This window comes from Vanellus vanellus, assembly GCF_965231255.1.
Source record: "Vanellus vanellus genome assembly, chromosome: 1".
NCBI lineage: Eukaryota > Metazoa > Chordata > Aves > Charadriiformes > Charadriidae > Vanellus > Vanellus vanellus.
Genome location: NC_138905.1, coordinates 40,451,402 through 40,474,837, shown reverse-complemented (window position 1 = coordinate 40,474,837; position 23,436 = coordinate 40,451,402). Strand labels below are relative to the sequence as shown.

At 48.0% G+C, this 23,436-nt stretch overlaps 1 protein-coding gene across 1 annotated transcript; it reads right to left on the bottom strand.

Moving 5' to 3' along the window:
• Positions 1–1,187: 1,187 nt before the first annotated feature.
• KCNMB4 (potassium calcium-activated channel subfamily M regulatory beta subunit 4) lies at positions 1,188–23,436 on the bottom strand (the record flags this gene model as incomplete). The annotated part of the gene is made up of 3 exons (XM_082483042.1): positions 1,188–1,356; positions 11,915–12,042; positions 23,098–23,436. 3 exons carry the CDS (start codon positions 23,434–23,436, stop codon positions 1,188–1,190), a joined length of 636 nt encoding a protein of 211 aa, XP_082339168.1.

The window sequence follows — 23,436 nt, the reverse complement described above, 5'->3', positions numbered from 1 at the left end:
AGAGAGGTGGTAGATGCCCCATCTCTGGAAACATTCAAGGTCAGGGTGGACGGGGCTCTGAGCAATCTGACCTAGTTGAAGACTAAGGCCGATACTCTTGTCGTACACAGTGAGGAGCTGGGACAAGAAGAGAGACGTCACCCAGCGAGATGCTGTGTCCAACCTGCCTTGTGTTTTCTGGAGCATCCCCTTAGAGAGACCCTGCATGGATCTGGTGTGACTGGGACGGGCAGTCACAGCCCTACAAAGAGTTGATGATCTCCGGCCACCCCTGGAGCCCAGTGACATGTGTCACACCACAGCTCACAGGCTCCCCTCAGCAAGCACTCAGGCACTCCACTATTTGGGGAAATCGCTGGTAAAACATCTCCATGTAAAACCACTCCAAATCCCTGCTCCTTACAGCCTGAGAGCATTTTGGTGAAAAGGGTAACTGAGAGGGGAGAAGAAAAACTGTAGGGACTGAATACCACTGAGGCAGTAAAATTAGATCCAGTATTTAATCACCTTTTCCAACAATCGTTTCATTTTTGGAGAAGTATTTCTGAGAGATTTCTACATTTCTTCACAATGAACAGGCGATGATGAAAAATTTTGTCTAGACAGAAGTTAAAGTTTGAATTTTAAAATGAAGTTCTACACAGCGAAAAAAACCAAAATCATCACAGTTATTTTTGTCTGAAAGCTTTTTTTTTTAAAAAAAAAAAAAAAACAAAGACAAAACAAAGGTTAAAAAAAAAAAAAACAAACCCAAACAACCAAACTTTATTATTTTGGAAATACAGTCTATCACAAAGTAAATATTTTAAATATTTAGTATTAAACAATAGTAAAGATCCCTTTGTTGAGATGAAATGAGCGACATCAGGGGTTTTTATAAACTGTCTCTCAACACCACGAGGGCCTGGATAGCTGCTGTTCGGGACTAACAGCGCACAGCATATTTGGTGCAGTGTAGATTCTTTTTTGGTACAATATACTCATTTACTGTCATAGCAGAAGAAGCAATTAGCTGACACTTCATGAGGCAGTCCCCCAAGAATAATCCTGAGGCAAGAGCAACTCCGCCGGCAGATGAGGCAGTGGAAGGAGGTGCAGCTGGGTGCCCCACAGGCCTGCAGGCGTGTCGAGTTGCCCCACTTGAGACCTTCTTGCAGGGTTTTCTTTTCCATCAGCAGCCTGGCTGTTTACAAATGCTTCTTCTTTTTTATTGCCTCTGCCCTGACAGCTAAGCTCTTGGCACAGATGGTCAGGACCACGATGAGGACTCCGACCAGGAACGTAACCAGAGGCCAGAGGAAGCAGTGCAAGAGGACAGTCTCATCGTGGGTGCGCTTCAGCATCACATCATCTGGCCTGCGAAGAGGAGGAACAGAAGAGGGAGAAAATATAAAGCAATACGACATCATCAATTCATCATAAATGGAAAGCATCTGCCACGGAAACAATAAGTCTTTTATTTGCAACAGTGTTAGAAAATGATTAAGTGGACTGTTTCGTTCACTGCTTTCGTTTGCCCGTCTATCACCAGCACTCGTGGCAGGCCGTGAGGGCTTCCCACTAGCAGTGTTTGCAGGCTAACAAGTTCGTTCAGACAAAAAAAAAGTAAAAAAAGCATTGGTACTTTCGATCTTCCAGGGGCTGTGGTCATCACAAACAGCCGTGGGAGATACAATATCACGCTGTGGATTGAAAAACCACTCCAATGCAAACATAATCCAAGGCAACTGTTATACATATCTACCTCAAATGGCATCAGACACTGCACAATGAGTTTAAAGTGCAATTAAAACTTCCCTTTTAGCTTTCAGCCCTGATGTGTCCATGGGGCTACACGGAGGGTTCTGATGAAGCCCTGGCTGTGGTCTGGATCTGGATGGAGAGCCAGTCCCTGTCCTGACTGCTGCACTGCTGGTGGCCCAGGCTAGCCCAGCCATGCCGGCAGGCAGGGGTCTGCAGAACACCTACCCCAGGAGGGCTCCTGCCCAGCCCCAGGGTGCTGGAGGCTCCCGACTCAGCTCCTTCCCAGCAGAAGCTATTTCAGCAATAAGATGTGATTTGGTACTGCAAACACCAGCTGCTCAGTGGACTTGAGTCTGCTCCTACAGGCACACTTTGGGGAGCCTGACCCCCCGTGGCTCCAACAACAACGTCTAACACACAGTCATGGTTGGGTCTGTGATAGATTTATGCATTTCCAAAGGGAAACAGATGGAGAAGAATAGCAAGGAGGAGGCATCTCAAGAGGTTTGGAAATTCAGCCATGCCACATGTCTGAAAGATCAGGTGTCCATCTGCCTCTTCCTGGTCTAGGAAGTTGGTTGGGAAATCTGATGGCAGTTTTTGCTCAGCTCCGGCTCTTTCTGTTCTCTCTGTAGTTTAACAGAGTTATTAAATCAGTCTCGTGGAATTTGCACTTTGCTGCTGCTTTCCCATCTACAGAGACATGCAGTCTGCTGGAAAACTAGCTGCAAAGGAAGGAAAAAAAACTTTCTCTAATTAGGAAAATACATATAGTCTTGACTCATATTGGTCCTCATTTGCATCGAACACTCCCATCCCACGTTGCTTCGTCAATGCTACCCGCCACTCCTTGGAGCAACAAACCTCACAGCCTAAAATCCTGGCAACCCCAGCTCATCCAGCTGGGTTGTTCAGCTCTCCTAATGCGGTGGCACATGGGAACAGATACCTGTGTGATGATTGTGCTGTCTCTCCCCCAACAGCTGCATCCTGATCAGAAAGCAGCGCTAAGAAAACATTCCCTGTAGGGGAAACAAGAAGACACTCTTTTACCTTCACCGAGAAGTTAATTAATGGAGATGCCCACAAATCTACAGGGGTTTATCCATCTTAAGGAGTAGGTGAAGCCAGACCACCAGGCTACACCTGAGCCCCGATTTAATTGTAATCGCATTTGCATTTGCAGGTCTCTCCTCCAAAATTGCTGTGTGGAGGTTCCTCTGCACTGCGCCAGTCTGCCAGTCCCCGAGGCCAGCACCGCACGTCTCTCTTTATTTGTGTAGTAAGGAGCAGAATAAGACTTTGATTATGAGCAGCTCAGCTACATAAAAGTTGAGACTCAGCAACATAAGAAATGATCAAAAGAAACCCAGGTGTATTCAATAGTGGGACACGTGAAGTCTGCTCAACCGAAATCCTCCAGACACATAATCAGGCACGTGTGGAGACCATAAATTGAATAAAATAATATTAACTTTATGGGCACAAACCCACAAGCCTATGCCATATAAATGACAGCACCTGAACAGAAAAATCCTTTCACAGGAGGTATAATATTGCTTCCCTCTTATTTACTGTATCATCATCTGTGAATAACAGAGTGCTAATTGGCAAGGAGGCCATAAGTAGACAGCATTCAGTCCTCACAGCTCTCAGCTTACAAGTGACGTTGATTTTTAAGTATTTTTTTAAAGTGGATACTAATCAAAGAGTTCAAAAATAAGGGGCAAGCAAATAAACTCGAAAATTGGATTCAGTTAAAGAAAAGAAAGTATGATTGGAGAGAGCAAGATATCCTTCTGATTGAATCTTAGATATTTTGGAAAACATCTGTACCAAAGCTAGCAGCGATGGATGCCAAACGCTCATTATAGGTGTGACTGTAACTCTTGCAACTTAGTAATTTAAAAGTTTGGAAAAGAGTCAAAGACTTACAGAGGCCTTTAATGAAGCCTCAGGATGAGGTTTGGGTTCAGATGGATATTATTGCTATTCTTAGCTACAGCGAGAGTCCCTGTGCAATTCCTCCATGGCAGAAGGTGTGCAGGAATTCACAGTCATCTGTTTACAGCGTCTCTTCAGACAACACATCAAGTCATGACTGGTCCCTCAACAATACATCATTAAATGACTATTGGCAGCACATTTAAGGCATTAAATGCCCCTCTTTAGCCAAGGGAGGGAGAGAGGCTCCTGGAGGGTGATCCGGCACACAGGAGAGCTCAGGGACCCTCCAGGATGTAGCTTCTCGGGACTGACTCCTGCCACCAAACAATGGTGGGACAAATCTCTGCCTTGCTACTACTTGGTTTAATCTGCATGGTTATTCTGGAAGAGCTATGGTGCTTTCAGCTGGTCTTTATCTTATCCTAAATTAACTTTCCAGTGGAGATAATCACTGTTGGACCCCAGGAGTGAATGAGAAAAGCTAGTAAAGGCAGACAGACCACACACTCCTGGATGGCAACGTCCTGGTTATCTGCCTGTAGTAACCCAAGGAAACTTATCAGGATCAACTTTGGCAACATATAATGCTGTTTCTTTGCATTTGTATGATTCCCTCCCTCTCCCATCAGGACCAGCTCCCCTTTCCTGCATCTGCTTACCTGCACGGAGATGTCACGGGGCACAGGGGAGAGCACTGGGGAGTGCTGGGGCGGCAGGAGGAGGCAGTGGGGGATGGGAGCCTGGGCTCGGCGGTGCCCAGTTGAGGAGCCCTTCCCTGCAGATCCATCACTGGAGCTGACAGCAGTTATGGAAAGCTCTCTGGAAAACAGCTTAGAGGGTGTAATGGCAGCAGAGGGTCCCACTGAGATGCAGCTTTTACAGCAGAGGGAAAGACCTGAAGAGGGGTTATTGAAAAAGAAAATGTTTACTATTTTCTTTTACAAGATAACTCCTTTTACCTCTGCTTTTTGGTGCTGAGATTGCAAACAACGGCAAATAACAGCTTCCACAGTGAGGAGGGACAATCAGCCCTGCTGCACCCTTGTGACGTGCTGCATGAGACCCTGAGCCCACCACCCTGCTGCCGTAGCCCAGGGCTGGTGCCAGCAGGGACCCCATGCAGCCAAGCTGGCCAACACGACCCGAGAAGGACCATCCAGGCAGAGGAAAACACCCCTGACCAGGAAAAACACCCCAGTGGCATGTGGGTTATACTGGACTTGCAAGTCCACAGCAAGAGCAGCCCAAGGAGCTGGGGCTGGGCAGCCAGATGTCCTCTGCAGCAGGAGCACCGCAGCCCGGCGGCTCTGCAGGAGATATGCAGAGGTAACCGCAGGGGCTTGGGGGTTCATCATGGGCCCCCCACGCTGCACCCCACAAATGAGGTAACTGGGCTCATCCCCAGGTTTTCGCTTGCTCCTTGGAAAGAGGGTCAGGGAGGCACAAAGGGGGTGGTTTGCAAGCCAGACTTGCACGTCCTGGCTTGGCAGCCAGGGATTGGCATGGTGGGCAGTGTGAGTGAGGGCTGGGGAGGCCACCTGGCTAAAAACCCGAAGAATAAACACGTTTGCGTTTGTTTCCAGGTGTTCCATACCAGGCTAAAAACCATAGGTATTTCATGGGAGATGTGCAAAGTCCAAAGGGAAAGACTGGGGAAAAAGTAGGAGGAGATAGAGGGAGTGAGAATCAGAATTAATCGGATGAATTAAATATAGCAAAGTCATTAGTGGTTAATTAACAGGTTAGCCTACAGAGGCTGGATTTCATTTCTTCCAGGCTGTTTGTTATCCTCTCATGGCAGCATCAGTTTAGGGGAAGAGCTATCCTCCACCTCCTGAGAAATGAATTCTCAGGCAGAGCAGAGCAGAATGCCACCACCACCCGGCAAGTCTCCGAAGGAGCCAGAGAGATGCGTAGAGCAGCTGTCCTCCAACGTCTGAGCCTGCAGAGTGTTTGGGGACATCCCTGGGACAACTCCTAAGCAATCCTGCAATGAACCCTGAGGGATAAGGAACAAAATCTGCTTGCAGAAAGTACCCAGAGCAGCAGCCAGGACTGCGGAAGCCCTGCTTGGCCCATGGGACGTGCTGCTGGCCACCTCGCTGCGGCATCTTGCTCGGAGCTGAGCTCATTACTGGGGCGCTGCATCAGCCCCCTCGGGCATCAGGAAGAGCTGGATCTGTCCTGCTGTTCTGGTACAAAAGCCTTTGGCTTTCGCTCCAAGGCTTACACCATGATTAATACAAGAGAGCTGCCCCGTGTGTTTTTGAATTAGAAATGTGCACACAGAGATACTTATCTTGCCAAGCACAGACAGAGAACATCACCAAGAGAGCAAAGCGGCTGGCAGTGAGCCGTGATGTTTATGTGGCCCATCACAGTTACTTCTGAGCCCTGAGATAATCACGACGGCTGTGCTGTGAGACAAGAGGAACCAGAGCTGGGCTGTGCCAGCAGGGGCAGACTCCCAGCGCCGTGCTGCACCACCATGGAGATGACCAGGAGTTCAGGAACCAGACAGCCTAAAGGGCCTTCAGGAGAATGAGCCTTTGGGTGGCTGTCACCCACCCATGAAACAGAAAGCACACAGCAGTCAGGAAATATTGTGGCCACCTGGGAACGCCAAGATACAGGCCAAAGGAGCAGAAAATTTTAGCTGAAATCTCTGGATTCCACATCTAAAGCAATAACTGCTATCAATAGCAGAAGCAAGGAGAGCAGGAGCCTGGAAAGGAGCCACGGAGCTGCCACAGGAGCGGCAGAGGAAGCTGGCAGGGCTGGGCAGAGAAAACAAGAGGATGGTGTCAGGGGGAAAGGAGAAAGATGATTTTAACAGGCAAACAGCAAAAAGAAGAGAAGAGAGAGGGCTCTACTTCTACAGCAAACCACCTTTTTCCTTGGGAGAAAGAGAAATGAATAGCTATCAGGACACTCAAAACTTAACTCTTGGTTTTGCACAGCGAGGTCAGCATGTATCCAAACTGCAGATTTGACTTTTTCTTGCTACTTTTGTAGACGTGACCTGCCTATTCCCAGAGTCAGAAGGCTTGTTATTTGGCTTGGAAACAGAAACAGGAAGGTGCTCCCATCCCTGGAGGAAACCTTCTCATGACAAGGACATGGCTTTGCTGGAAGTCCCTGCAGCATCACTCCCCTGGTGCTGAGTCAGCAATGCCAAACTCAAAGGAGGTATGCCATGCCTGGAAAGGTTTTTCTTTTCCTTGTGAAAATCAGCAGCTATAATTAAAGATATTGCCTTGTCCCTGCAAGAACGGTGCATTTGATAAACCCATCTTTGCTCTGCGACTTCCATATAATACTTTAGTTCAAAGACATTGACCAGAGGGGTTGCACATGTTCCCCCTAAGTTCCGTTATGGACTATCTCTTGTTTCTAGCGATGCTGCCATTCAGCTCTCCAGCAAATGCAAAGCTTCTCGAGGAGATGCACTCAAACTCCTAACACCAGTTATCCGTGCACAAAACAGCGGCAGGGGCAAGAGAGAGACCTGGTGGGACAAAAGGGGGGAAAAAAATGAATACATTCAAACCCTGGTCAGGCATCGAGACCAGGTCCTGCTGCAAGCAGTGATGGCCACTGTGCAGCACCACCACCACTGCCCAGCAGCAGCCCCAGGGTGAAAGAAGAATGAACAAACTAAAGAAGTCTCTGCCTTAACTCTGAACACACACTTTTCCCTTTCGCTGAACAGACAAAGAGGGAGCAAGTTTGTTTTCATAGCTAAAAGGTGAAACCGGTACTTATTTTTAGCAGGACTTTGAGCTCAGGGCTGGAGCCTCGTGGGGCTCTGGCCAGGGGTAACTGGATTAGTTGTTGCATTACACAACACGTCCCTGTTAGGCGCTGCCAAGCAATTCAAACAGACACTGGGTAAAGCAGGCCTCCGTCAGAGCCTTCGGAGCAATTACTGAACATCATGGGAAGAACTGCAGCGCAGGGGTTACCAAAAAGTCATGGAGGACCAAAAAGTTACAGGCATGTAAACTTTTCACTCATCACTTATGCACCACACCGTGCAATTTATGTGACGCAGAGAAAGCTGGCAGGGGCAGGGGCATGGGATAGGGAAACCTTACAAATATTTTTTATATGAAAAAAAAAATCTGGATTTCAAGATGTTTGCAATCTGCATACACTTATTTTCGCCACAATTATTCACATCCCTTCCCTATGACAAGCACTCATCAGAAGTTTTTTTCCCCTATTGTTGCAAGACACAGAGATCCTCAGCTGGACGGCTGCACGCAGGGACAGCGCAATCCTACAAGAAAGGATAGGAAATAACAACACTGTTTTCTGACTGGAGGGAATTAATTTAGAAAACTTTGTGAAGTACCAGAGCAAACCCAAAATTTCTGTTCCACCATTCACGAATGAGCAGCCCTATTACCTGAGCACCCTTGGCTTCTGCAGATAAGGAGGAGGCTGAGGGGAGACCTCATCACTCTCTACAACTATTTAAAAGGACACTGTAGAGAGGTCTCTTCTCACAGGTAATTAATGACAGAACAAGAGGGAATGGCTTCAAGCTCCAACAGGGTAGATTTAGGCTTGAACATTAGGAAAGAATTTTTCACAGAAAGAGTGGTCGGGCATTGGAATAGACTGCCCAGGGAGGTGGTTGAGTCACCATCCCTGGATGTGTTTTAAGAGACGTTTAGATGTGGTGTTGGGGGATATGGTGTAGGGGAGAACTTTGTAGAGTAGGGTAGATGGTTGGACTCGATGATCCCAAGGGTCTCTTCCAACCTAGACAATTCTATGATTCTATGATTCTATAATTATTCCCAAATAAATGGCCCGCAGGTTACCCCAACACCGTACAGGTGGTTGCTAACCACTAGAGAGTGTTTGCTCTTCAAATCTCAGGTGAATTTGTGTACAGCATGCTGCAGCAAACACAGAGACATATAAAGCACGGCTGGCTCATCTGCTGCGCTGTGGCAAAGGAACCACAGAGTGTTCTTGCTCCACTGGACGAACCCAGAGCTGAAAAGCAACAATGCCACATAAATGAGCTACTAGTACAAAATGACTTGACATATGTCGCTCTACCTATCTCTGCTTGGCATGAGACTGAGGGGTCTGAGCTGATGGAGATCTTGGTTTCTCTCTTTTTGTTCTTGTTGTTGATGTCAGTGAGACCTGGAACAGGAAGAAATAAAGTGACAGGATCTCCCCCATCCCGCCCATTCCCGCAGGCCTTCAGGGCATGCAGCTGTGACCCTTGTTTGCATGTGTTCGTGACTACAGACCCCCGGGACAATCCATGTGAGATCCGTGAACGCTGAAGCACAAGAGCTCAGTGCCTTCTCAAACCTTTGGCAACAGCCTGAGAACTTTATCTGAATTTGATGTTTATTTTGTGCTCCGAAACACTGGGGATTGGTTTCTGCTGGGCAGGGCTCCCTACAGACCAGAGTATCATCACGCCAGCAGACAGGCACCTCCACCAGAGGTCTGGAAAAGCAACTTTCCCACGCAGTTTGCATCACTTGGCCCACAGCTAGCCAGAGAAGAGTGGGACACTTAAAGGTAAGTGCCTACTGTGGAAAAGCAAAACCTCGTTTTTCAGTAAAGTGCTGAGCTCCGAGCTGAGCTGCGCGTTGGTTCCCTAAGATAAATGTCAGACAGGTAGTTGTGCTGGGCCTCTCCCTTTATATTAACAGAGAATGACTGAAATCGCCAAGTCTGCTTCTCACCCATTTCGTATAACTTTGAACTGTACAAACGGCACCACTTTCTTCTTCTTTTCAAAGCAGCCTGTTGAAACGTGCCCCACCAAACTGAAGAGAGGTGTCACCTAACAATGCGCTTGGCATCCAGCAACAACTCTGACAATAATGCTAAATTAAGTTTGATGAAGAGGAGACAATGTTCATTCGTTGCTTAGATATATACCTAGAATTTTATTCTGCCGTTTCAAGAGAGAGTATTAATATTGCAAATACTACTTTCCCTGAGAAACCTACCACTATATTCTATATGTTTTATACAGACTGACACAGACGAGTTAGCTCATCCACACAGTTAAAAAAATACTGACAAAATATGCACACTTCTGTTTTGAAGTGAACAGATGTTTTCCTCAGTTTGTATGGTTTTTTACTGCTTCACAAGCTGTTTAGTCATCGTAACTCTAACAGTATACCTAAGCAAGCACATTCCTAGTCAGCAAAACTTATCTCTCAAAACTGATTCCTATCTCCAGAAGAAAATAGATGGTGTACACATTACAGCTTAGGCTGTCTTCAAGTATCTCTGGCAGTGAGCCTCTCTTCTGCTATATATAAATTGTTGTACGATCAGCAAAAGGCAGCCGTTGCACTTGGCGAGAACATCTAACAGTACAGGATGCCGCAACTATAAGGAAGAAATCTTGCCCGAGTGCTGCAAAATTCTTCAGTGTCAACCTACATAAATGGCAGACCCTGGGCGGTATGCAGCCTCAGAAAATTTTGCCTTCGCTTCACCTACAGATGTGATGTGAGAACCAGCTCACCTACCTCTGGACACCTACCACCTAGGTGCCTGCACCTGATCAGTCCACATCAGCTCAGATGAATCCCAGCCATGACAACTCCTGCAGAAGATCCCATATTTCTGACTATCCTGCTCACTCAGGCAGGGGCTGCTGAAGGTCCCAGGTCTCAACAGCGTGGGGAACCGGCAGCACCTGCCTGCCCAGAGAAGCCAAAATCATCACGTGGCTCCTGGTGAGCAGACCCAAGCAGTGGCACCCTGTGGACCAAAGAAGCTCCCAAGAAGGTCCCTGTCAGGCCTGATGTGACTGCACAGGGTGCCCTAAGTTTTAGCCTCTGCACACTGTAGACAGTGCTTCTTTCCCCACGGTAAGAAGAGAGGTTTTGTTACAAAACATTGGAGGTTTCCCTCTGCAAAGAGTTAACCAGGGACAACAGACTGTCATCCTGGGCACATTGACTAGGTCTACGGTCTCTCCAGGGAGGGGACAACAATCATAGCCAGCCTAGGACAAACCTGAAGCCCCCAAGGCATTCAGTGAGCCACTGACAGGAGAGTTGGACATCTCTCTGCCTGCCACCCTGCTCCTGCTACCCAGTTCCTCCAAGGTCCTATCACACACTGGCATCCGTTTTCCTCTTGTGTGTCTTAATAAATTTAAATATGTGATGCCAACAATCCCACACTGAGGCCTGAATTGGACCAACAGGTACCAAGCTATTCCCACCCAGGTCTTCCTCACCTGTTTAGCTTCCAAGTACTGGTGGGGTAGGACCAACCTCCACCTTTAGTCCCTGATGTGTCAGACATTTATTTGAGTGCTCAACTTAGCAACCAAGAGCAGATCCTTAGCTTTACCAAAATTACTCATGCTGATCAAATTAAGCAAGTGCCATGTCCCTCCAGAACTGGACTCTAAACCCCATAGGCTGATCTGGAGATCTTAAATATTCTCTTCCCACCTCCCTGTCTACACAGACCCATCATCCCAATCATTGCTGTTCTCCCAAGTTCTACCAGAGAGGTGGAGCAACAGTAAGTTGCTGCTGCCACATCACCTTTTTTTCCCTGGCACATCACCATCAGAAAGAGATAGGCAAAAGGACTCTCTCCTCTTCCCATTTACTGAAGGAAGGAAACCACACGTCACCCTTATACACACTTAAGTCACATCAACATTGGCAGTAAAAGTAAGAATTGAAACAGTGGAGGAGATGCTTTAAGTTACAACTCTGCAAGCATCTATGAAAACGGGCAGTTCTGTGGATGTTTATTACGCATACCCAATTCACTAATCCTCCACGAACACGATTCCCGAGTTGATTCGTACTATTTACTGATCTCCCCTTTTCCTCCAATCCCTCATTGACACAGTAGGATTTCTCTTCCATGGAGGGAAGGAATGTTACTACCCAAGCCAGAAATTGTCCATCTAAGCATTAAAAGCCAAGATGTTTTTTGCCATAAAATGACATGTTTTAAGGGAGAAGGAGTTTTATATTTTTACTTCAAGCGGTAAAAACATTTTGCTTTCTATGTAGCTTTTCATCAATAGAGTTGTCTCGGAAAGTTGTGCACTAAACTCTGGGTGATAAACCATATCACTATATGGGGGTGTCTGTATATATACATGCATTTCTATATATTTTCTAACAGAACAAATAGACAGCTGTTAAACAGATGCGTAAGCACTTCTGCCTATGAAATGTAGATTACTCACCTCAAGTGCTGGTTAAAATAGCATGTAAATGGTTGTGAACCCACTTTCTCTTTCCAGTATTTCTGCTTGTACGTGACATTCTCAGAGTTCTCCTGGTCGTCTCTGGCGCAGGGAGGGATGTACGAACACTGCCAACACACATTGCAAAACAGAGTTACTTCTGCGCGCAAGAATGCAGGGCATCACTTTCTCTGCATTTTCCTAATAGTACCAGTGGGACTGAAATGGGCAAAGAATAATAAGTACAAGGTCCAAAGAAACAAAAAAGAAAAGTTAGCTGAACTTTAATTCAATTGCTAGTTACCCCCTGCAGTAAGGAGTAAGGAAAAGAATATGCCAACATTCAGAAACAAAATAAAGGCTTTATCATGTTTTGTCCCATTATCAAACCACGTGCCACGTAATACCTTGGGTTTTTGCATGATGAATGTAAAAATGATTGTTGCATTTTGAGGTATTCCTAGCCAGCTGCACGGATTGGATTTGAATTACTTCCTATTTTCAGTGAGAAACATAATCACAAGTTTTGTTTAGCACCATGCTAATAAATAACCAAAATATTCCAGCAAGCTTTCCCAGATGATGGGTTATCTGATACCTGGCTAATATCCCTTGGCCAAAGACAAGAATTCTTCCACCGTTACAACACAGGGAAACAAGCACAGAAAGTTCAAAGCCCCACTTCAGCAGAAAGGTGCAACATCCGCTTCTGCTGTATAGAAGTCAACAAGAGTTGAGCGTGCAGCTGAGCTATCTGCAGATCTCACCCTCAGACATCTGCTTCAAAGCCCAGACTGATCAAGGGAAGTTCCTCCCTCAGCTTGGTGCACTTGGCACTGGGCTTTCTGCTCTGGGTCACACACAACGCACAGAACCTTGTTTCCAAGTCTTGTCTTTGACGCGCCACCCTTCCCTCCTAGCCACAGGGAGTTAAACAAGATAAAACAAATAGTCCACTGAATCCAATGTCAGCAGTATCAGGATCTCAGTGTCCAAGCACAATCCCTCCTGTTGTTACCAGGCATCCATACAGGAGTTCATTACGGGAGATCATTACAGGAGGTTTAGAACCAAACTGAGTAACACAGCTTAAGTGATCCTTGGATAACATAAAGACGTTTCACCCAGGACGACTCGCGGACAGCAAGGCTCAAGGTGTACACACAGGTATTTAATTCCTTTAAAACTGAGCGCTGCAAGCAGAAAAAAAGTGACTGTGAAGGCAGCTAAAAAACCTCATACTTTGGCAGGATGAGGCAGCAGGAGGTGCAGGGTGAGGGGTGCCCCGAAAGGCATCCCCACATATGATCACAACATGAGTTTCTTCACAGTACCCTGAAGGCAATAACAACAAGGAGAGCGATACCCTCTCTAACCTGAAAATAAAGATCACCGTGACTCACTGTGCCCACTGAATGCTTCCTCTCCCTCTCCATCTGGTGAGGTTCCACAGAGGCCTACTGTGCCCCTAGCTGCACGCTATACCCAAGCTGTACGGACCTACAAATCCATCTCCACCATACAACAGCTCTAATCTTTGCCATTCCAGGGGGATGGGAGAAATCCCAGGATTTTATTGGCCTAATCATGTAAAAACTGACCACTTGTCAGCACTTCCAATTGCTGCCAGTAGCTTCCATGCTTCAGACTGAAAGAATCTACAAGGTCTTGCTTGTTGCTTCCAAGCTGAAACTTGCCTTATTCACAGGCATGGGCCCCCGTTTCCACATGGACCCACATCTGGTGTTGCCACGGTACAGAGCTCCCTTTCGATCCCTGTTCAGATGACTCTAAACAAGGATTGTCCCACTGATGACGAGGAAGGACAGGAATGAGCAGCAACACCACTCTGCTTCAGAAACCAGAACGCAGGGTTTATCACACAGTTATTTCCATCTTAGATAATATTCCTTGGCCAGCAATGTTTTTGTTTTGGTTGTGTACTTTGGAAGCATCAACCACACTCCTCTTTCCTCCATCCTCCTAGTCCACAAACACATCTGTTCAGCAGCTGGATGGAGTCAGCAGATTTGGCACAAAGACACCCAAGGGCAATGCTGGCTCTGCTCTGTTCCCCTGACAGCCACCAACGTGCCACACCATCCCACCTGGTCCCCTCCTGGTGCTCCCTGCTCAAGCCGGGGTCCAGCACTCCCAACCATCTCCGCTCTGGGGTTTTTCTTCATGAAGCCTTTCAGATCCCGTGGAAATGGTGCCATATTCCACCAGTTGTACACTCACTGCCTACGTCTGACTGTAATCTATACCCTGCTCTTCCCCAAGCCCACAACTATATTAAGTACGCTCTTGCAATACAGGGATACAAGAGAGTAGAAGTAAACAGGCTTTACTCAGAGTCACCAAAATTGTCCTGGTTTCAGTGGGGATAGAGTTGTTGCTAAGTGTTGCTTACATTAGTCGAGGACTTTTTCAGCTTCCCATAGAAGCTGAGAGGGAACACAGACAGGAAAAGCTGGCCAAAGGGATATTCCATACCATAGACATCGTGCTCAGTATACAAAAGGGGGTTGGACCGGAGGCAGGAATCCGTGATCACTGCTTGCAATGGGATGGGCAACCAATCATCAGGTGGTGAGAGCAACTTGTATCACTTTATCTTGTATAGCCTTTTACCATTATTATTGTTGTTGTTGTTATTTTCCTCTTCTGTTACCGTTCTATTAAACTGTCTTTATCTCAACCCATGAGGTTTGGTGGGTTTTTTTTGTTCCTCCCCCTCTCCTTTTCTCACTCTTCCCCCTGTCCTACTTGGGGGGCGGGGAGGGTGAGGGAGAGTGTGAGCAGCTGCATGGTCCTAGTTGCTGGCTGGGTTTAAATCACAACACAAATCAACCACTATTGGTATGGCCAGCAGGTCGAGGGAGGTCATCATCTCCCTCTACTGTGCCCTGGCGAGGCCACATCTGGTATCCAGTTCTGGGCCCCCTGGTTCAAGAAAGGCACAGAACTCCTGGACAGTGTCCAGTGGAGGGCTATGAAGATGATCAAGGGAATGGAGCATCTCTCTTATGAGGAAAGGCTGAGCAACCTGGGGCTGTTTAGCCTGGAGAAGAGAAGACTGAGAGGGGATCTTATCAATGCTGTTAAATACCTAAAGGGGGGTTGTCAAGAGGATGGGGCCAGACTCTTTTCAGTGGTGCCCAGTGACAGCACAAGGGGCAACAGGCACAAGCTGGAACACAGGAAATTCCATCTGAACATGATGAAAAACTTCTTTACTTTGAGGGTGGCAGAGCACTGGAACAGGCTGCCCAGAGAGGTTGAGGAGTCTCCTTCTCTGGAGATATTCAAAACCCACCTGGGTGCAATCCTGTGCAACCTGCTCTAGGTGAACCTGCCTTGGCAAGGGAGTTGGACTAGATGATCTCTGAAGGTCCCTTCCAACCCCTACCATTCTGTGATTCTGTGATTTAGCCAGAACACAAAATGCAGACTTAGACAAAACAACTAGGTACCAATACTCATTCTTGTACCTAAATCTCCTCAGTGATCTCGAAAACTCCTTTTCCTGTGGTACCAGCTCCAGTACGCAGCTCCCCTCTCTGAAATGTTTCTTCCTCATGGCTGAGCCTACTCCTGTCCTCTGTTATGAAAGCGTGAACACCCCACCACTCCTCTGCTGGCCAAACTTTCTCCAGACCCTTCAGAGATCTTCCCTTCTGCCCCCCCCCAATATTACATGAATCCTTCACAAAGTTCACAACTTGGTGAACCATTGTTTATCCCCATCCTGAATTTCAGCCTTAAAAACAACTGCAGAGATCTCTTTTCCCAAGAGACGTCCATCTGAACGGACAAGTAGCAAGCTGTAACAGTTTCCAAGGGCAGCTCCATCACAGAGGACTTCGCAATTTTTTATGATGGCAGTCCCTACAGGTTTAGTTCAAGATAAGCTATTGAAAATGGAGTTTTTCAGGGCAGGGATTTTGCCTGGTTTGGAAGATGTAAAGGGCTCCACAGACAGCTTCCCCAGTCAACACATCCATCTTCCCCCATGCCAAGGCAAGACAGCGGTATGGGAGTACTGCCAGTACTTTCAGGAGGGACACCTGGAATTTGGGGACAACAGCAAATATGCTCTCTGTAACTCAAACTTCACACCACTCTTTGCATAAGTAATCCCAATGACAGCTGACAGAAAACATGCTGGATTCATTCCCATGTCTTCCTCTTTATCTTCATGAGGAAAACACAAAGGAGGCACACGGGAGCTTGCCATCAATCAATGGGACCTTGTTGCTTGAGCCTGTCAAGGATTAACAGTCTTGAAGAGAGGAGTGCTCCTTGCCCAAGGCAAAATCATCATCATATAAATCCCAAGGCTCACCCTGAAACATCTCCTCAACATGATGAAGGCCTTGTGCCGCAGTGAACACGCAAGGTCCAACTCCAATGTAGGCTTCCCACCTGCTGAGCGAAAACCGGAGCTCGACTGCCTCCCCAGGATGCCAGCACAGTTCCCACCAACCGGATGTTCACTTTGGCCCCTTCTGATCCACGTAGGTGGTGGATCTCTCTTTTCTCAGCTTCCCAGGCACACTTCTTGGGGACTTCGTTTGATCAGCTGTCTCACCCTCCAAAGCACAGTCAGCATGTGGATAAAAGGGGATCATAACCTGGCAACTTTCGCTGCCGTGAGTTGGTGGATGAACCTGAAAGGATCTCCCCCTTTGGCAAGAGGCACTTTCTGAAAGGTTAATTCTGCAGTCTTCCCCCAGAAGACACGGCATGAAATCCTACTATCAAAACATAAACAAACGCCAAGTGTTTGAAAGCAAGCTAGGATGCCTTGTGCTCACCCGCAGCTTGTGCAGCAACATCCATTTTCAATGGAAATGTCCCGCTCTGTACTTCTTTGATGTTTTTTCTTAAACAAGTTACAATGAAGTTGCAGAACAGCACTTAAGATTAGGCATTCAGAATAAATCGAATGGAGCGGAGGCCTTTTCAGCGGATCTATTGATACACGGTGCCACAATCGCACCTCCTACGCTATGTCATAGCAACGATAAAATTATTATGTAATTCAAATACAGTCTCAACTACACAGATCAAAATCAGTATCAGGGTAATAATATTCCCCCTTCAATCAAAGCCAGTGTTTGGATAGATGACTCGGGACTCAATTCAGTAAAAACATCAGTGAACTGCTAATACACCTTTCCACCAAGGTTTTGTAAGATTTGCATCTGTGTTTGATGCTGGATACTCACACTCCAGTGTCTTTGCAGATGCCTGGGAAGATTCCCAGTCCCTTCAAACACTTCATCAGAGCAGCTATTCTTCCATATCACTGAGAAGGGACAGAGGAGTGAACTCCTGACCATGCTTTAGCTTCCAGGTTGCATTTCATGCTTTTCAAAGGCTAATTCTTGCCCAGTTCAGTCACATTTTTATGAAAAAGAAGCCAGACTTGGTAGGCTCTGAGGCAAGCTGTCTCAAGCTTGGAAGACACCATCTACAAGATGAGACCAAGAGAGTCTCAAATGCACACAGGTGTAAGAGCCCAAAGTAGAAGCAAGTCAGCCCATCAGAAGACAGACTGATGACACCAAGAAGCAACTCTCCAGCCTCAGTCTCCAAGCAACTTGTCAAGGACCATCCTCCTGGCTGCTGGTAAACTACGGGACATAGCGTGTACCATTTGCTTGGCAGGGCAGACAGCCCCCACATCACGTGTCATGCAGGTTGGGAAGCTTGCGATGAAATGGAGTGGAAAGGATGCTCTAGATAAGTATCATTGCAAAAATACAATGCACCACTAAAGCCAACAATTGCCAACTCCCGATCTTCAAGTGTATTGTGTTCGCGTGGCAAGGTTTTGGTAACAGGGGGCTACAGGGGTGGTGTCTGTGAGAAGCTGCTAGAAGCTTCCCCCCATGTCTGACAGGCCCAATGCCTGCCGGCTCCAAGAGAGACCTACTGCTGGCCAAGGCTGAGCCCATCAGCGACAGTGGTAACACCTCTGTGATAACATATTTTAGAAGGGGGAAAAGCTGGTGTGACACAGCAGCTGGAGAAGATGAGTGAGAATATGAAAGAAACAAGTCTGCAGACACCAAGATCAGTGAAGAAGGAGGAGGAGGTGCTCTGGGCGCTGGAGCAGAGATTTCTCTGCAGCCCGTGGTGAAGACCATGGTGAGGCAGGCTGTCCCCCTGCAGCCCACAGAGGTTAATGGTGGAGCAGATATCCACCTGCAGCCTGTGGAGGACCCCACACTGGAGTAGATGGATGCCTGAAGGAGGCTGTGACCCCATGGGAAGCCCCTGCTGGAGCAGGCTCCTGGCAGGACCTGTGGCCCCATGGAGAGGAGGTTACGCTGGAGCAGGTTTGCTGACAGGACTTGTGGCCCCGTGCGGGACCCACGCTGGAGCAGTCTGTTCCTGAAGGATCTGCACCTCATAGAAGGGACCCACACTGGGGCAGTCTGTGAAGAACTGCAGCTCATGGGAAAGATTGACATTGGAGAAGTCCGAGGAGGACTGTGTCCTGTGGGAGGGGCCCCACACTGGAGCAGGGAAAGAGTGTGAGAAGGAAGGAGTGGCAGAGACAACGTGATATGAACAGACCACAATCCCAATTCCCCATCCCTCTGCATGGCCTGGGGGGAAGAGGTAGAGAATTTGGGAGTGAAGTTGAACCCGGGAAGAAGGGAAGGGTGAGGGGAAGGTGTTTTAAGGTTTGGTTTTATTTCTTATTACCCTTCTCTGATTTGATCAGTAATAAATTAAATGAATTTCCCTGAATCGAGCTTGGTTTGCCCGTGACGGTAATCGCTGAGTGATCTCCCTGTCCTTATCTCAACCCATGAGCTTTCTGTTACAATTTCTCTCCCCTGCCCCAGCTGAGGAGGGGGAGTGACAAAGCAGCTTTGGTGGGCACCTGGTGTCCAGCCAGGGTCAACCCACCACACCAAGCGATGTATGAGCTTCTCTGAGCTTTGTGTGTGGGCACCTCCTCACATTACTCGGTTATTTTCATGGCCTGGAAGGGCGGAAGCGCTGCCAACAACCATCCCGCTGTGGCAGGAGAGGAGCAGGGGGGGACTCGCTCCATTAGTACGGAAGGACGCTCCCCTCCCAGCTGACTGTACCGGGGGAGCCGGAGCTGAGCATCACATCTGGTTTTCACCTGCATCTGTCAGCACAGACGAACCCACCAGGAGTGACCAAACCCACAACCCCTCCCAGAGGCTGGAGGCAGCGAGGGGTGCCCCAGCTGAGACAGGAGGTGGGGGAGCGGTGGGGTTTATCTGCAGCACCTGGGGCTGCTTCCTGAGGAATCGCTGGACAGCCTCTGCAGAGTCTGCCCCTCACAGGCACCAGCCCAAGCACAGATCTGGTGCTACAGCAGATGCACCAGACCATCCCAAAGTCATTGTAGGGTTGGGCATATTTTGGTATTAAACCTCCTCTGTCGTATTTAAGAGAGTACCAAAACCAAAGCCATTTACAAGCGCAGAGAAGAGAGAACTGTACGCCATCTCGTCAGGCTGAGCGCTTACAGAAAGCGGCACGACAGGAGCGCAGACAAGGAGCAGCGGCTGCCTGCTCTGCTCCCCGGGACGGGGACCGGGACAGGGACGACCGGTCCTGCTGCACAGCTGCTAACATCAGGCTCATCAGTCACTCCCCTAAAAGTTTCTTCCTCAAAAGAGTGGGCGACTTCTTCCGGCCCTGAGCTTAACTTTAAGCATAGAAAGGGAAAAGTTTAAAAAGCCAGAAAGCAGATCTTTTTAGCAGCTGACATTCCCCACTCTCATTTTACCCAACCAAACCTATAGCCCGGTCCCCGTGCTGGCTGTACAGCCCGCTGACACATTTGATGGCCAGAACGAGAGCGACAAATTGATTTTGGAATTAATCCCCCTTAAGCCTTATCTCAGAGATTATTATTGCTATGAAGGCAGCTGAAGGAAGGCTACCATCCCTCTGCTGAAATGTCTTCCTCTGAGACAACAATTAAAGAAAAAAGAAAAGAAAAAAAAAAAAAAAAAAAGAAATCCACAAATCACTTGGGCTGAACACAAATGTCATCGTGGCCGGTGCTTTATATATACATTTCTGGATTAAGTCTGACCCAGCTATATAATCTTTTAAGAGCTAAAATGAATCCTGGGCTGTGCAATGATGTGATTATCTTAGGAAACAAGAGAGAAAAAAAAAATAAATTTCTTTTTCTTGCAGCTAGACCTCACTAGAACAGCCAGATGTGTAGCTGCCGAGATGTTTATATGCCAGCCCACTCTACTACAGAAAGTAGAATATTTTTAGTCCGACACACTGGGGATTTTTGGGGTAGAGTGAAGCTGCCAGCTGATTCAGTGTTGTTTCATGGTGTAAGGAGCCTGAACTACGCCTTTTCCGTACTATTGATTTAGCAGGAAGAATCGCTACCCCACACAGAGAAGCGGCTAGACAGAATGTAAAATTTTCAGATCATTCAAAACAAAATTGTTCAGGTTTTTTTTTTTTTTTTCCTTCTAGTTGGGTGGCACCTATTAGCGTGCTGTATGTGTAATCGCATGAACACGAGCAAGCATGCTGCGAGAAGGCGACGGAAACGGGGAGGGTTAAACGGCTCCCTAAGTGTCCGTTCATAAATACATACTGGATCCCAAGCCTTAGATCCAGCAGGTTCCTACTCTGTTGCTACGACTAACCTATTTCAGCATAAAATCCTGAACGCTTTTAAAGACAGCGAGACTTTAGCACAAAAATTAAAAGGAGAGTATAACCGCTCGGCTCCACAGACATTAAACTGGCGGAAAAAGGGAAAACCGAAGCGACAGCTATACGTACTTCATTCTCTCAAAACGGTATGTTTTCCTAATGGGTCTTAAACAACTTTTCTTCTTATTTTGTATTGATTTTACATAAACACCTTAAGGTAAGGAAAATAATTGGACTGCATTTTTTTCTATGTTGTTTTCCGCTTAGTTAAACTCAATTACTACCAGAGAATGCAGTTACATTAAAAAAAAAAAAAAAAAACAAACATCCTTTCTGCTTGGTCTCATCTGGTAAATCAGATTCAGTCATCAGCAATCAATATCCCAGGGTAAACAGCCCACACCTAGAGGCGCAAGTTGCAAGCTGGAGGAAACAGATTATATTTGCAAGAGATGCAAGTCCAATGTGCTGCCAACACACAGCCCCGTGTATCTTTATTAGATACTAAATAAAAGCAGGCTTCTGAGTGACATTTATGGGCATCACTGCTGAAGCTCTGGGTGCCTCTCTGCAGAAATTGCAATCCAGCCCCCAGGCAGGTGCAATCCTCCACTTTCCACCAGACTTCCAGAAAGGCGGGAGAAGACAGAATTGAGAAGTAAAAACAAAAAAAGAAACCACTCAAACTACTCCCAGAGATGTTGCAGGCGCAGCCCAGTTTCAAACAGAGGATGCTGCAAAAGTTGCTGAGCCCAGGCGTGCTGGTGGCACGGCTCACCACCCACCTCCCGCCTCCCGTCCCTGCTGGACACGGCCAGAACCGGGGTCTCGGGCTGTGCTCAGGGACAGCCACGCTGCACCCTCTGCGGCAACACGGCACCTTCACCCTACTTCCAAAGGGCATTTCACCAACTACCCCCAACCTGCCTGAAGATGGAGAAAGGTTCAGAGAAGCCCTGGTGCTCGGACTGCTGGGTGCTCATGGTGCACCTCCCCGGAACCACGGCCCCCTCTGTGGGGAGCCCGGCAGCAGCACCCCCAGGGAAAGGTGAAGTTTGCAAAGCTCCCTCCCAGGCCAACGTTTCACTCGCTTCTCTCTCAGGCACCATGCAGCGCTGCAGCTTCATCGCTAGCGCTTCTGAGCGGTGCCAACAATTTAATCCAAAACCTGTCAGACTTATCATCCTGCTTCTCGCTTTGCTGATTTTTGCCCCGACCACCTTTCTGGGCCCGCAAGCTGCCAAAGGGAAAAAAAGAAACCCCCAAACTCTGAGCTTGCAACTTAATCCACCTTCCAAGGCACAGTTCCATGCTGGTGTAACTACGACTGCGGAGACACGAGGCTGCACATCCCAAATGAGATACGCAAGTCTGCTCCTCAACCCCTGCATGCAGACCCCTGCAGCATGCTTAGTGTGACCCCTGGCACTGCGCTACATTCCCATCTCGATCAAATTGAAGAGCCCAAATTTGCTTCTCCAATATACTCCCAATTTCAGGTTCTTTCGGGGGGAGGGGGGGGGGGGAAATCCTGCCGTATTTTTTATTTTCTGGAAACTACTTAAAATTTCCTCCACTCAGGCAGCGCGCTGGCAAAGGTGGTCTTTACTCAGCATGAAAAGAAAAAGGGGAAAGCAGAAGCACTGTCTTTAAAGAAAGAAAAAGCACAAGTCACACACTGCCTTCAGGCTACCCTAGTTTGCTAGAAGGTGCAACTCTAAAGATGTTTCCGTCCAGCCCATTTTCATGTGGGTGATGGAGAAGTTTAAGAATCAAACCAGCATGGATGAAACTTCAGCTTCAGTGCAGCCCTCTGCCCCGGGGTCCCACCAGCAGAGACTCTGTTAAAATTTCTCCTTGCATTTAGGGGAGCTGCTTTAGGAAGCCCCTCACCCTCCAGGGCACGCAGTGCAACAGTGGCTGGGGCAGACAGACCTCCTCACCGGCAGCAGGACTCTCTCCCCAGCTTCCCACCAGCGTCCCGGGGCTGCCGACGGGACAGACGGGGGGACCGGGAGCAGAGCTGCCCGAGGGGTGCACTGGGGCCGGGGTGGCACCGCTCCCGCGGGAAGGATAATCCAGGGCTGTTCAGGGTAAAAATATATATATAGCATGTGTATATAGTGTTATACTATACTATATTGTATAGGGTAATACTATACTATATATAGTGTATATATACACACTATATACATACACACATCATATATATATATACACAAAATGTATAATATTTTTATACATGTACTATATATACACTTTTTGCTGAGTAACAGAGCACAGGGGCATTTCGGGGGGATGCTCCGCGACTTACTTCATCCCCCCACTCCCCATCAGAATAAAACCCGAACCCGAACGGAGAGCTGTTGCAGAGGACCCTGACCCCAAAGGAGGGCAGAAGGGGCGGTGATAAAGGGCGAAAGGCTTTGCCCTGCGGGACCCCCACCCCCGCACCCCCTCTAACCGTATTTTGGGAGCGCGGGTCTCACCTTGGGATTGGTGCGGAGCTGCCGCTCGTCCTCATGGAGCAGCGCAGGGACGGAGGAGCGGGAGGTACGGACCAGGACCTGGAGACAGGGGTAGCGGGCGGTACCCCGGCAGGCGGCCCCGCAGGAGAAGGTACAGGCGAAGCGTTCCCCGAGCTGCCGCACCGCCAGCACCGTGCAGTTGGCGGAGCCGCCCCCTCCCCGTTCCTGCAGCGCCGGGCGCAGCCAGCAGCAACCCAAACCCAAGAGGGAGAGCAAACCGGCGGCGATGAGGAGGAAACCCAGCCGCATGCTTTTGTCCTCCGCCTCCGTGTACTCGTAAGCCGCCCGGCTCCTCGCCAT